Source organism: Amphiprion ocellaris, chromosome 13, assembly GCF_022539595.1.
Source record: "Amphiprion ocellaris isolate individual 3 ecotype Okinawa chromosome 13, ASM2253959v1, whole genome shotgun sequence".
Taxonomy (NCBI): Eukaryota; Metazoa; Chordata; class Actinopteri; family Pomacentridae; genus Amphiprion; species Amphiprion ocellaris.
In genome coordinates this window covers 19914956-19929507 of record NC_072778.1, presented here as the reverse complement: position 1 = coordinate 19929507, position 14552 = coordinate 19914956, and the positions used below count along the sequence as shown (strand labels likewise).

The 14552-nt window shown below is 39.9% G+C and overlaps 2 protein-coding genes across 3 annotated transcripts in view; both read right to left on the bottom strand.

The window, feature by feature from the left end:
- Positions 1-2691, bottom strand: part of LOC111576744 (amyloid beta precursor protein binding family B member 2) — a 44539-nt gene extending 41848 nt beyond the window's left edge. Inside the window, exon 1 of the mRNA XM_055016393.1 lies at positions 2458-2691. The gene's annotated coding sequence lies outside the window, so the exon portion shown is untranslated. The remainder of the gene's footprint in view (positions 1-2457) is intronic.
- Positions 2692-3075: 384 nt separating this feature from the next.
- Positions 3076-11818, bottom strand: dele1 (DAP3 binding cell death enhancer 1). Of its 2 annotated transcripts, none has more exons than XM_023282593.3 (12): positions 11597-11818; positions 10434-10551; positions 9865-9967; positions 7427-7571; positions 7065-7280; positions 6875-6957; positions 6647-6740; positions 6386-6528; positions 5461-5619; positions 4707-4799; positions 4122-4281; positions 3076-3992 (listed from the first exon to the last, which is right to left on the bottom strand). In XM_023282593.3, the coding sequence occupies exons 1-12, from the start codon at positions 11625-11627 to the stop codon at positions 3736-3738; spliced, it is 1602 nt and encodes a 533-aa protein (XP_023138361.2). In that variant the 5' UTR covers positions 11628-11818; the 3' UTR covers positions 3076-3735. The 2 variants fall into 2 exon arrangements, with proteins under 2 accessions (XP_023138361.2, XP_023138362.2); XM_023282594.3 differs by having other exon boundaries at positions 3076-3989; positions 11597-11817.
- Between the last annotated feature and the right edge of the window lie 2734 nt (positions 11819-14552).

Sequence of the window (14552 nt, the reverse complement as noted above, 5' to 3'; positions counted from 1 at the left end):
GAAAAAAAGCCTGCATATCTCCATGACATCATCACAGATGGGTACCATTATCAAGTTGAGCTGTTCAGCACCGTGTCACTCATTTGCATCCCTCTGATCCTACAACTAAACATAAAGCCAATGAAACATCTCTCTGGCGGCAGCTCAACCAGGCTTTTATCAGTGCACTATGGGTGCAGATTCTTTTCCAGCCTCACGCCCCTTTTACACATAAGGTGTCACTGTTGAAGTGTTAAAAACACTGCATCAAAGTCATGAATCTGGAATGCATTTGCATGATATCGGGAGTGAGTCAGACCCTCGATGTATTCAACGAGGACTGACATTCAAAGCTGCAGCTGAGCAGTAAGCTGGTCTGTGGGGAGGAGAAGTGGCAGGCAGCTCCTGCTAACTAGCTAACCGTGTCTCTTTTATCTCTGGGTGGATGAGCTGTGTGATGCTGAATACAGACAGATGGGTAGCAGCAAAGACAATGGCAGAAAATCATTATTATCTCAAGACATGACATATATATGGGTTGCATCACTATCACTTCTGTTGTTAAATAATTTAATTAGGCTGTGGAAAGCAGGTTAACACCTGAGCATAGATACAGGTAGGAAAACATGTTCACGCACGCAAGCATAACATACAAACATCCTTTCAAATGATCCTAAACACACACACACACACACACACACACACACACACACCGCACACAATGCTGCAGTCATCACCAGTGCCTTTTCTCAGAAACATGGAAAACTCAAACACAGCAGATTTCAAAGCACGACAAGATCCTGGGAATAGACGGAGGCCGGGTTTTTAGAGGGAGCAGAATCCCTGGACGGTGCACTTTGCTCATAGAGGGCCCCTATCTGCTCTCCTCTCACTGGGTGGTTGTCGTGTTGTCTCTGTCACTGAGCCAGACAACCACAACAACCTGTTTGTGCTGAATCTGCGCTCGCTCTCCAGGCCTGTGACTCACACAAAAACACGATCAACAGGTACAAACTACCTGCACTGCCTCATCAGAATACCAACTGCTGTCAGCCGGTGAAGCTCATCTCTACATCATTTAAATGTCATGCAAATCAAAATTTCATGTTTTCTCCTTAATAGACTCTTCTGTAGCCTGTAAGCTCGAATAATTCCTCTGAACTCTTTGCCCCTGTGAATGCATAAACACAGGACTAAAAGATGGAAAACCTGACATTTTGGAGATACAAGCCGTTCACCAGACAGCTACAGATTATGCCTAGAGTTTCTGAAGCTGAAAATCACAGCAAATATGTTGCATGACTCAGAGGCTGAATTACACATCCTGACACAACCCTGAAAACTGACAGTGAGTGATAAGAAAACAGCATTTCAACTCCCCCATTGTCCCTTTTTTATTGTGTCTGAGCTGCAGACACACTGGACCATCTGAGACAGATATGACGGACTTTTCCTTTCTTCCTTCCTTTATTTCCCCTCTGGCAATGCAATCAGGTCTCTGTTAGTTAAACATAGTGGGGCAAAGAGAGGATGTGAGCGTGGAGGAGGAAGGATGGTTATTAGAGGGAGAAAGTGAGCAGAATGACACAGCAGTTTACAGGACAGTGGGGCACAGTCAACACACAGAGGTAGTTACTGTTGTCCTCAATAAATCTGTTGTTCTCCATAACAGCAGAGGTCATTCATGAGATGCACCAGATTTCGGCAGCTGGTCACAGAACAGCAGCAACATGCATCCTGATAAAACTCTCTTGCTTGGATGTGCTGCATTGTAGTAAATGAGTGAGATTTTCACAGATTTACTTGCATGACAAAAAAGCAGGAATAAAAATAAAACTTGTTGACACACCAAACACAATGTTCCTTTTCTATTTTTACAGCAAGACGTCCAAACAGGATCCTTATCTGCTCTGGCTGTTTATATTCCCTGCTCACCTTGTAGATACAGGGCCCACAGTGTTTCCACCTGAAGGTCAAAGAAATACCATTTTCTTGTGACTTTCCATCAATAATATGCTTTGGAGATGAAGCTGTGTCTAAATACTGAGAGATAAAGGTGAGGGGAAACCATCCTTAATCAACTTGTCATGGCAGGCCTCTCTTCTTAACTCAGAGCTGCACCCACTGCTTTCGAAAATGAAATGCAACAGATGAAAGCACAGCCTGGGGAGAAAATGAACTTGAAAAAGTCGATGATGTCATGGGTGGAGTATTAGCCCCTCGTTTCTTGCTGCCTCCTTATTAAACTCCCCTCACTGACACATCAGAAGCACCCCATCTTTAAATCTAAGCAAAACGCGAGGATGGATAACAGGAGTTTCCAGAATTGCTGAAGCTGATTTGTCAATATGTGAAGAGACGCAGCAAAAATCTTTAACATCCTCCTCTCTTGTCTGAGTCTCTCCAGCCCCAGCACCGCCACCGCCGCACTGGGAGGGGAGCGCATCCCGTCGAGAGCATCTATTTACATCCACTCACCGCTTCGGTCAGCCTCCGGGCTTTCTGCGCCTCCCTTCCCACGACGACGCGCACACAGCCAGTGAACGGGGCCGAGGTCAACAGCCGCTTATAAGCGCCAGTCCGCCCGTAGCTGCAGCCGGCCGCCCGTATAAGATCACATCACATCATCTGCCCTCCCAGCCCGGCTCGGTGCTCGCTGCTGGCGGCCAAAGCTGCGCTTTCTCTCTGCGCCAGAGGATCCCGGAGCGGAGCGGCGCGGCGCTGTGGAGCTCCTCAGCCCAGCTGGCCAATCAGCGGCGCGGACGCAGGGACGCTCGGCGCACGGAGGAGACGCAACCACAATAAATCTACCGGTGTTATTTTGCAACTCAGGTAATGAAATCACACATCATCGGGCTCTCACGTCATGCATTAGTCTACGGGAACGTGAATGGTTTATGGTGGTGCACAGACTTTAACGTAGTCCCTGAAACACAGAGGCAGCTCCACTTCACTGTGGATAAATATTTTATGAGGGTTGACTCAGCCTTGTCCTAAAAGCAATGTGTCCGTTTGTAAAGTTGTTGACTTCAAGGCCTGATTATACTGTACCACTGTTTACTTTTTCCCTGACGAATAAAAAACAGTTTTAAAACAGATTTTTAGGATTTTTTATTTTATTTTGTTAACATGTGCGCTTAACAATATAACAACCTCCTCTCAGTGCATATTTCACTTTGGCATGGCTGGATAACAGTTTGAGCTATCACAAAGCATGCAGTAGTGTCTTTTGAAACTGTCCTTTTAATATGAGAGAACCATTTCACCTAAGAACATCATAAACTGTTGAAGCTTAAAATAAAACATCAATTTAAAGCACTTTGTCATTTGTGTTATAGTTGACAGGAGACATAGCTGCACAATGCCTATTTTTATGTGACTTATTCCACATTAGCAGAAAGAGAAAAACAAGTAACCATCTGAGATTCTCAACCCATCCAAAGGCACCAAGATCACATTTTTTCCATGTACTGGAGAATTTATACCACAGGAAAGTTCATAAGAAAACACTACGTTTGAAAGCTTCTCATCTGATTCTACAATATTGTAAGACCTTGTGCTCAACAGCTTTTACATACATAAAAAACACCAACACATTTTCATCTAGACTCACACATCTGACCAAGTATAAAACACACTCACTCTAATCCAGACTTCACAACACCTAGCACAAATTGACCTTTCCTTTGAGGCGACAATTCACTGGCAATTCACTTGACATACATTCTCCATTTGGCTTGTGCTGCCTCTGGACCTCTATCCGATCCCTACAGTCCACTGGCAGGCTACTCTCTCAGTGCTGGAGGGATGGAGGTGAAGAGACGTTGTGGACAACGATGAAGGGACGCACAAACTCCCGGTGCTCCAGGAGTGTGGCAGGAGAGGCAGAGTTTTGGGGCGACTGGTAGAAGGAAGGACACGAGTGGCCAGAGAGGAAAGTTGCTGCTGGAGCTGGCGGTCGTCTACAGAGAAACACGGAGCTGAACGGATGGAGCGCAACACTGCATCTTCTGCTGGAGACAGAACAGAAATCCCATATTATCACTGCTGTCTTGGCTCATTAAAACCATATCACATGCAGTGTCATCGCTAACAAATACTAACACAATTGCGCATCTTTCCAGCAGAGCACGTGTACTTACCCTTACTGTATGTGTCATTAGGAGGTGTTATTAAGCTCTTAGCTGTCTTGTTGCCCGCTTGAGCAGCTCGTTTGTAGAATTCAATGGCTGTCCTCAAATTCTGCTGCACACCAAAGCCACTCTCATAGCACTGACCCAAGAAGAGCAGGGCTGTGCTGTCCTGAGCACAAAGAGAAACATAGGGTTCAAGTAATTAAACCTTCAAGGACAATCTTTTAAACGTTCTTTGAAAAGGACTTGATTTTGCTTTTATGCAGAGTCAAACATGAAACGTTATTTTATAACTGAAAAACCAACTCCAGGAATTTATAGACATGAATAGAAAGAAGACTCAACACGAAAACATTCAACAAAACTAAAACTCAAGTAATTTCTAGCAACAGTAACTGATCATAGGCTTCATCACAACTGCAGCAGAAAGTTTCAAGCATATGTAAGCAGTGATGTTCTAATTATTAAAAGCAGGAGATGATCAGGACATCTTTTCCCAAAGGCAACATGACTGAGATATTGCACCAGGAAGGGAGGAGATCCCTGACATAAATCCACTGATAAAAGTCTAGAAGCATCTAGAAGATCACTTACTCCGCTCTCTGCTGCCATCTTCAGATACTCAACAGACTTGCACCCATATCTGACTGGATCCTGAGAACAGATTGAGGCCAGACAGACCTGAGCCTGAGGAGAAGCAAGTGGAACAACGTTTTAACCTAATAAAGGCAAACCAACATCAGCTAACAACATTTCACATACACAGACAGACATACGTAACCTTGAATGACAGTAAGAGACGTGCTTATTGAATGAATCCATTCACATGAAAATTGAGTCTCTTTCTGTTCTCAAGCTATTCTGACCATTAGCAAGTCTTTAGCCTTTACACTTAAAACACTCTTATTGGTATCTTGTCACACTGAAGCCGAGACAGATAGTTGGGCTAAATACTACTATCATCTATAAACCAGTATTTTGCAATACGTCCCAGATACAATTTGATTTCAGCTAAGAAGAGACAATAAAATTGTATTTTTCCCAGTTTTCTAAAGTGTTTAAACTCTAAACAAATAGGTAATACAGCATTTTCATCTGCAATATTGAAGCAAAAAACAAAGCAAAATGAGATGCTTCTTCAGGCTTTTATATTCTAAAACAATAACTAAAAAATGAAATATCTCTTTTTTAGTCATCATAGTAGAAAAAGCACAGGTGTTATATTTAATTATTCTACTCCATTGAATAGTCGGTGTATAGCAGTTCTTGTTTGTATCTGCACTAGATTTAAAAAGCGATTCTATGAAAGAATAAAGAAGAGTTTATAAAATGTTGTCATGATTTCTACCTTGGTGAGCCCAGCTGCAGCAGCTTGTTCCAGGAAGCTGACAGCAGTGTCCAACTCCTCTAAACTCTGGTGCCCCCTGCTGGTCAGGAGCAGCTTTGCGTAGCGATACTGAGCTTGTTTGTGGCCACCAGCTGCTGCCTGCTTGTAATAATATAGAGCCTTGGAGAGAAAACACAAGGGGATATTAAAATATAGCAATTACAAGAGAAATATGAATAAGATAAGAAAACTTGGAATGTTTTATCCCATACATTTATATACAAGTGGTCTTGCATAACCAGACCTATCAGAGTTGCGTCACTTCTGAAGAATGGTCTGGCTGCACCTCATTATCAGTCTGCTATGGGTGATAAAATGCTCTAGCTTGTTTGTACTGTTTTAAACCAGGATTAATAATCTTGGGCTCTGCTTAGTGCAGGATACAGTGACAGTACTCCTGCAAAATAGTGCCAGAGAAGCATAATTTGGTGGAACATGCTTGGAAAACAAAACTTTATCGATAATCAGTGCGCAAATATGCAAGAGCGTCTCTGTTACACAGAAAATGTTTTAGCATAGTCTCTGCAGATCTTTGCAACTATTCACCAAATAAACCACGCAGGACTGCATTAACAAGTCGATGAGCTTCCAAGCTTCGAGTAGCAACAGCATTTGCTACAGGACTTATAGTGCCGACTGAAGCACACCAAAAGATTTAACAGTTCTGCAAGTACAATTCTACTTCTAATGTATAGTTTTGTTCTCCTGACAGTACACAACCATACTCAGAAAAAAAGTTACAACTAATATTACTGTCTATAAGGGAAAACAACATATATCTGAGACCGTGTGATGAAAGACTTTTAAATACCTACTAAGTCCAATTTATGAGGGAACTAAATTTGTGCTAAATTCACCTGCAGATACACTTTGTCTGGGGTCTCACCTTCTCCGTGTCCTTGCTGACTCCTCTTCCTTTCTCGTAGCACACACCTGTGTTAAACTGAGCTTTACTGTAGCCCTGCTTGGCTGCAGCTAGAAAACAGGTGAAAGCTTCCTTGTAGTTGTCCCTCTTGGCACTTTCTAGACCTGTTGTATACAAGAAGATTGAGATAATAGCTATAAACAGAGAGAAACAAAGAAAATACATTCAGCAAAAGCCTGCAAAAATAATTTATCTCAAGTGGTTGTGTCAACAAATCATCACCGATGATGTTGAGAATGACAGGAACGCTGGTGTCTCCCACTTGTCTCAGGTTCAGTGCTGCTTCTGTCAGCCTCTCTTCATCAGACAATATCTCCTAGAAAAGAGAACAAAATAATTTAAAAAAATGATTAAGAGTCATCTTAGTCAGTCCTTCCCCAAGGTAAAGAAAAAAAAATGCTGTTTTCTTTCAGCTGAAGTTCACAAAAATCAAAAGATGTAGACTTTTACCTGATTAGTAGCATCTGTTTTCTCTGCTGTGTTTCTGTTGGTATCATTCTGCTGTGAACAGGTTGCTGACAGAAGTGATTCCTCTGTAAGTCGGGCAAGAAGACGGTATTACTTCCACTCCAACAAATGCTTGGTTAACAAAATCATGTGATTTACAAACCGCACATACAGCTATGCAGACAGAACAAACCTGGTACAAGTGAATATTGGGTCAGGAGTGCCCTCTGGTGGTCAGAGATGGAGCTGTCAGCAGTCAGATGGTCCTGCTCACTGCTGCTATGAGAGTTGCTATTGTTGCTGCTGCTGCTGCTGCTTTGAGCTGAAGTCTGATCATGGTTCTGTCTCTCTGGCACCTCCTGCAGACACAACACATTTCTTCCTCTGGGCAGGACATCACGTCTAGACACTGCCGAAGTCAGACAGAAGAAACAAAACAGTGTCAAGATTCTGATCCCACAGGATTAAAGGAAAAACAAAGTTTGGAGTTGAGATGGTAAAGTTTGAGTTGTGAGATCAACACCCTGCTGGTCTATTGATGTCAGAAAGACTCACAGATCTCAAGCAGGATGCGATAGCCGCACTTGTGCAGAGTTGAAGTTGCTGTCAAGGTTCCTGGGGTCGGATTGGGTTCAGTGCTTGAAGAAAACTGGGAGTGGATCCTCCTGCAGATCTGCATGAACAGAAGTGCCGCTGTACCCTGTGAAGACACATCAGCGCCACTGTCACAAGAACATTTTATATGTGAGATGTGCTCCACTACTCTTTTTACCTACATGTTATATACCAGGAATGGGCAAACATGTGCCATGGAGAGCTGAAGATTTCCTACACAGTGATAAACCCTCTAGTAGGTCAATGGGAAGAGCTACTCATCGTGTTGTGGTTATTAGGTTATGATGACATGAGAAAAAGAGCTGTAGTGACCTGGTTACTATAGCACAGCTCGGATGGACAGAACAACTGGGGTAAACTTTGCTTAAATTTTGTGTAGATGTGCACACAGGCTGCTGCAGACACCCTGGATGTTTAGTTGTTGTTATCATGCTACTTTTCAATCCACTTGGAGGATTTTTTATATACGCGCAGTAGATCAGCATCTATGTGTTCCATGTATAAACAGTGCTGCTGAGCATGCTCACTCCTGTCCTTGTAGCATAATCGCTGCAGGTTCTCAAATTTTTGGCTGCATTTGAATAACCAGTCTGCACAGTCTGCAGTCTGGTGTATTTAGGGAGATGACAAACTTGACATCATGTAGACCCTCGCAGATACAGGAACTATAACTGTGTTTCACTACACTTGTCAAGCAAATTTGAAAGGACGTTATGAAATATAGCAAAAAATTGGAAAAAAGAAACGGAATTAAGCTTGTTTCCATTAACTGCTTTGAAGCAAATAGCCTGTGTAGTGTCATCAGACAGTGGCAGCATAGACTATGTCAGGTATAGCTGTAATAAGCATAGTAAAAGAAGTCAGAAACAAAACTAGTTTGCTACCAGGTAAAAATAACACAAAAAAGAGAAAACAAACCAAATTTTCTATAATCTATAAGAGGAAAATGGAGAGAAGTCTTCAAGACCAGGCAAGTTTAAATGAACCTTTAATGTTTCTGTCAAGTCAAAACTTATTCGACAAAAATGTTTCCATCCACTATTTTGTGCATGAACTCTTAAAAAAAAAAAAAAAAAAAAAAATCAAAACCACCTCAACATGTTTTTGTAAAATTGGCTTCTCAGAATTTGTAGATCCCATTAACGTTTTCCAGCATGATACTTTAAAATACACATAAATATACATTAAGGAAGCACAGCTTATAACACTGGCCTTAGAAAGTAGACTCTCCATGACACACTGATGACTACCATTGCTGTATCTTTCAAAGCAGGTACTACATGAGACCAGTCAGTAGTGCTGACGGCAGGAATCCTCTCGTTGTACACTAAGAATATGTAGACAGTGCATGTTTGCAGCAACCTGTGCAGATGTTGTAGTGTAATATTTTGTGGGTGTGATGTGCTAAAAGTAAAAGATGATACAGTTATGGCAAATGCTACTAGACTGAAGACTAGAGTTAAAACATATGTATAAAATACATAATGATGAATATTCTAGTAATGACTGATGTTTTTATGGTATTGTGTGTTTGTCTGTAAAGACACACACACACAGCTGGAAGATCATAAAACGTGTTTCTGGTGTAAAGAAAGATCACATGCTTTTCAGAAAATGATATATGGATAACACATAACATAATGGTGTAAACTAAAAGCAATGTAACTTATTTAAGAGCTGTATCAGAAACATAACAATACATAAATGTATAATATGCATGAAATCTGTCTCAAAATAACAGGGCAAGGTCTGAACATGACTGGGCACGTTCTGTAGGGAGTGATCTAGGGGTGAAATATGATAACCTGATGTCATGATCTGACCAATAGATTTAGAAAAGTAGAATGGTGTCAGAACTGTCACTCCAATCATACGCCCTGTAGGCGTGGAAAAATGACCCACTCTCACAGTATAAAAGACGATGCACAGCTCAATATCTCTGGTTTTTCATGGGGTGTTAATCATTGTTAAGAACTACTCCTGGATTTTTGTTGACAATAAATCCTGCTGTCTCCGAATGCTGATGTCTCTTGGTGATTTTTTTATTTATTTATTTTTTAAGATCTTAAACGTTTGAACACGGTCAAGTCTTAGACTCTGGCCCTTGATTAGTGGCTCAGTTTCCACTTCAATGTGCACTGATTGGTTGTGTTAGTGGTTAGTCTGCCATGTGGATTTAAGTAAGTTATTGCGTTTATAATTTGCTATGAATCAATCCACATTAATCCACCAAGCACCACTCATCTAGCCAGTCCAGACTGTTTCTCACTTAGCCTTCTGACATCTTCCTTATAACTACTTACAGACAAATCCTGATAAACTCCTAATAAACTGATGTAGCAGGCCTTTGGGTTACATATTTCATTTGAAAAACATACCCATCCCACAGCATCCAAGGCTGTGTAACGTGGAAGCTCGGTGTAACCGAACTGAAAAGTCCTCTGCTTCCTCCTCCTCTCTCCATCCTCCTCTTTCTGAGAGCTGCAACAAAAAAAGCACAAAGAAAATCCAACAATTGCATATATTTTTCTATTTCCTGCCTGTTGTGAGGAGGCTTCACAGACACAATCAGTTTAAGGCAGATGGCTTTGTTTCTGTTCGTTTAACTTATACCATTTATACACACAAACACACACACACAGGTTGCTGCTGGATGATGCAACCAGCTGAAAGGGAGGCAATAAGGACAAAGAAGGTTCAATGAGGGGGTAAAGGAACAACCAAAGGACAGGAACGAAGATAGTCTCTGAGGTCTCACCTTAAGCCAAACGTTTTCTTTTCATCACCTGATAATATAACCGGCGGTTTGAGTACAAAGAAGTCCTGGCATCAAAGCGAGACGCTCAAGGCTTTTCTTGTATGTTCCTTTCTTCTCACTTTCTAATCTTTTTGTGTCAGATCGGAAGTTTGAACAGTGAAAATGAAACGACGTAGGTGTTGAGAGTACCTGCTGTCGGAGGAGTGTCGAGAGGTGGAGAGGACCGCCGAGCTGTTGATGACCTCGTCCTCCACATGGTGGTTCTGAGGGAGTCTCAGGGAGCTGCTGCCATGGCAACGATGCAGCACTGAGAGGAGGATTTAATGGAAAAAAGCAGAAATTAAACATTAATGCCCAGTGTTAAAAAGTGTCTTGGAAGGTTAGATGGTTTAGCTGCCTCAGAACTACAAAACATACTCTGTAAAATGTACATCTCATGCAGTCATTTCAGTTTAATTATTTTTACTAACAATTGAAAATACTGCTTCATTTAAACCCAAGTAAATATTTATTAAGGAAACATTTCTCTTCATTTATGTTGAAATGTATGCTTCACTCGGGACAAATTTCACATTTTTGCAGCTGACCAGCACTGACTCACACTCAAAAAAATATTGATTTTTTGCAATTAAATTACAATTCAATATGCATTACTGACATGAATATCATGTTCACAATATTGCCAAAGCATCTAGGACGGCTTAATTAAAAAGAGAAAAAAAAATCAACTAAAGCAATTCATTAAATAGAATAAAGAAATTACATAGATATTTTTATAGCCAGTTCCAATTCTATTGATTGTGCAGATGTTTGTTTTCCATTTTTTTCTGCCATTTCTCGTTGTTTTAATAACCTTATTATATTGTATTAGAAATTTGCCATTTTTGGCAAAACTACAATATCATTTATAAGCTATAATACAGTGAGATATGCATTAGTATTCTGTTCTTAAATTAAGCCATAATTCACGCTGTTTATATGACATGCATCAATATACGCAGTTGTTTCATGCACTTAATGTGTGTGAATATTAAAACACTGTAATGCACATTTTAGTGTTTTGTTGCACACAATCTCTGTGAATGTTTAGAAACATCTAGAGGTCTGAAACAGGTTGTAGCAGCTCAGTAACATGATCCCGGTTCACTGGACCAAAATAAACCAGTCGAGTAAAGTCATAACAAGAATGTACGGCGTTTAATGAAGTTTAATAAACAGCTACTGCTACTGTGGAAGCACAAGAAACAGCGTTTATTTCTAAAAAGTGCGACACATGCTAATAATTAAACTGAAACAACTAACTCGTCGTAAAAAGGGGAGGAGGACTTCCTCCTGTCAGTAACGTTTCTCACCTCTGCCAACCAGACTCTGGACTCTCCACATGGTTCGTCTTTTTCAGAAACTTTAACTAAACACTTATCTTCGACCGGGCATGTTTACGGTAAAGTACCGGGTGTCCGGCCCGGTAATAACGACTCCTGCCGGTTCTTGTATGAGGGTCCCTCCGGTGGTTCGAACCGAGGTAAATAAAAAAAATCAGTCACAAGACGCCTGGAAAGAGATCCAACCCGGAAGTGTGTGACGTAACGCCGCAGAGAAAGTTCGAGGGTTGTTTATGACGCGGTTCAAATCTCACAGCGCCTCCCTTGCGGCCTATGGAGGAACTACAGGCTCACTGGGTCCCACACTGTTTTTTTATTGACAATGTCATTTAAAACTATTACTATTGTATTTTATATGTGGGTCTTTGAAGTGTACATTAAAAGAGGTTTTAACATGCATTTTGTATGAAAAAACCGCTGAATTATCCTCACTGAACCATGATCTGTGAGGGGGAAGGAGCACAACTGTACTGAATATTGACTGAAATGTTTAGTAATGCAGTTAATAATTAGATTAAAACTATGTTTATAGGGATATTTTTGATTTCTGACATTTTTGGGCAATTAAACATGACCCAGGATCATCCTTGCTGTTCTTGATAAATGAACCTAACAGGAGGGTTTAGTCATGCCTTGTAGGAGCAATGTATGTCTGCTGCAGAGGAGGCTGCATTGTCAGAAATGCAACAGTTTTTATTTCTATTTGACCCATATTTGTTCAAAGTCCCTTTTTTCGGCCAGATAACATGGCCCCACTTGCATAGTCCAAGCCTTTTCTATCCTAGACACTGGTGAAAAAACAAAAAGAAACAAACAAAAACAACCAGTCTTACAGTTTTAGGTGCTTCCTTTGTTAGCCCCTGTAAACCTCTACAACTTATGTATGAGAATGTAACATTTTGGGAGAAAAACCCTTAAAGCCACAACTCCTTAGAGAAAAGTTCTATTTGGGTGAAGCTAACCTTCAAAACCACAACCTGTTCATGAAAAGTACTGACTGGGTGGTATAAACCTTTAACATGATAAGTACTTGCACAGAAAGTATTTTTGCGGGTAAAATAAAACATCAAAACTATAACTTGTTAGTTAGAAAGTACTAATTGTGTCAAATAAACTTTCAAAAATACAAATATTTGGTGAGAAAGTAGCATTACGAGTGGAATAAACCTTTAAAACTATAAATTCTTGGACAGAAAGTAGTATTTCAGATTTAAAAAAACTTTAATACCAAAACTCCTTCATCAGAAAAGTACTATTTCAGTGGAATAAACCTTCAGATCCATTACTTGTTCAATACAAAGTCTTATTTGTGCAAAACAAATCCTTTAAAACTGTAGTACATGGACAGAAAGTAGTATTTTGAGTGAAATAAAACTTTGAAACCATAACTTGTCAGTTAGAAAGTACTTTTTGTGTAGTGGTGAGAAAGTATTTTTTTTTTCTTTTTTTACTGAAATAAACCTTTAAAATTATAAACACTTGAACAGGAGCTAGTATTTTGAGTAGAATGAAACTTTAATATAGTTGTATTTAGTTTGATTAAAAAGTGCTTTATTGAGTGGAATTAACCTTTAAAAACATATTTTGTTTAATAGAAAGTGTTATTTTTAATTAAATTATTAAATAATGTTTTAAAAGTACAGGTACAAGTATATGTGAAATAAATCTTATAAACCACAACTTGATAGTTAGAAGTATTATCTGTGCTGAACAAACCTCTACTGAAAGCAGTGTTTTGAGTAAAAACAAAAAACAAAACAAAAACAAATAAATCACAACTCATTCATTAGAAAAGTATGACTTCTTCGTTACAAGATATAAGTGGCTGAGGGAGAAAAAGGCTTGAACCATGAACATGATTTAGAGCATTTTGGATCTGAGGACCTTTAGTGCTTCATTGAATTTAGTGAGGCAAGTGAAGGAAGGAAAAGGAATACAAGAAATAAGTCTAACTAAAATTACAGACCATGACATTTTCTCCTCACCAACACTTGCATATTTTTTCCTGGACTTTTCAAAGGGCCGGTCAAAGTTACTATTGTATGAAATGTATGAAAATAATTATTTCCAAAGCACACCTCTACTTAAAACTCACTGAGTGTTCTTTGTGATATTTTTGTGGAACATGGGACAGGCACCGAAAGATGACCTCACTTAGCGTAGAGCACTTTGTCTCACATTCAGTAGTGATTTTACTCCGAAATTACTTGAAAATGGCACAATTATCAGGCCATAATCTAAGGATTTCTTAGCTGGGCTAAACTCCTGAAGTGTCAAGATCCCAACAACACCTTAGAGTCTTTGCTTTAATAAGTTTTGCCTGCAGAAGATACTCTGACTTGTTATAATCAGAAAAGCACAGGTGTTATTATTGACATTAACAATGTCTTTTTTGTATTTAAGTGTCCCAGTGTGTCCCATAGAATTCAGTCATCATTAAGGTAATTAATTATCAATTGTGATTTCCATCTTGGTTAGGGACCAACAGATTGAGGAAAATTTTTTTTTTTTCCAAAGAAGAAAGATTAAGTCAACTAACAGACCTGACATTCATGAGGGAAGCATTTACTGGCGGATGAAACACACACAGGAAAAGACACAGACAGTAACTAAAACTCGGTGAAAATCCTGATCCCTACATGCTGTCAAAATGCTCATTGTGGCCATTTTACTTGATTTGTTTACTGCAGAGCTTCATGGATCCAGTTATGTTCAAAATTAGATTTTAATGGAAACAAGGCTGTGAGCAAAAGCTATTACCATAGCAATGTTACACTGAAAGAATTATGAGTAAATAGATTTCACATTAGCGCATATAGGCAGTGTCGGAATAAATAGGTAAGAGCACAGTTCAAGTGTTTTTTTCTGGCACTGGGTACTCTGCGCTATTTAAAGTTTAATGTTGCAGCAAAGCTGAAAAAAATAT

Bases quoted from the DNA above. Each gene is read 5' to 3' on its own strand.
- dele1 (XM_023282593.3), bottom strand. From the start codon at position 11,627: ATGTGGAGAGTCCAGAGTCTGGTTGGCAGAG. The intron at 7,572-9,864 runs GTATGTTTTTCA...GTGTCTTCACAG, and splicing joins CCTTGGATGCTGTGGGATGG to GGTACAGCGGCACTTCTGTT. The intron at 5,620-6,385 runs GTGAGACCCCAG...TTTCTCTCCAAG, and splicing joins TCAGCAAGGACACGGAGAAG to GCTCTATATTATTACAAGCA.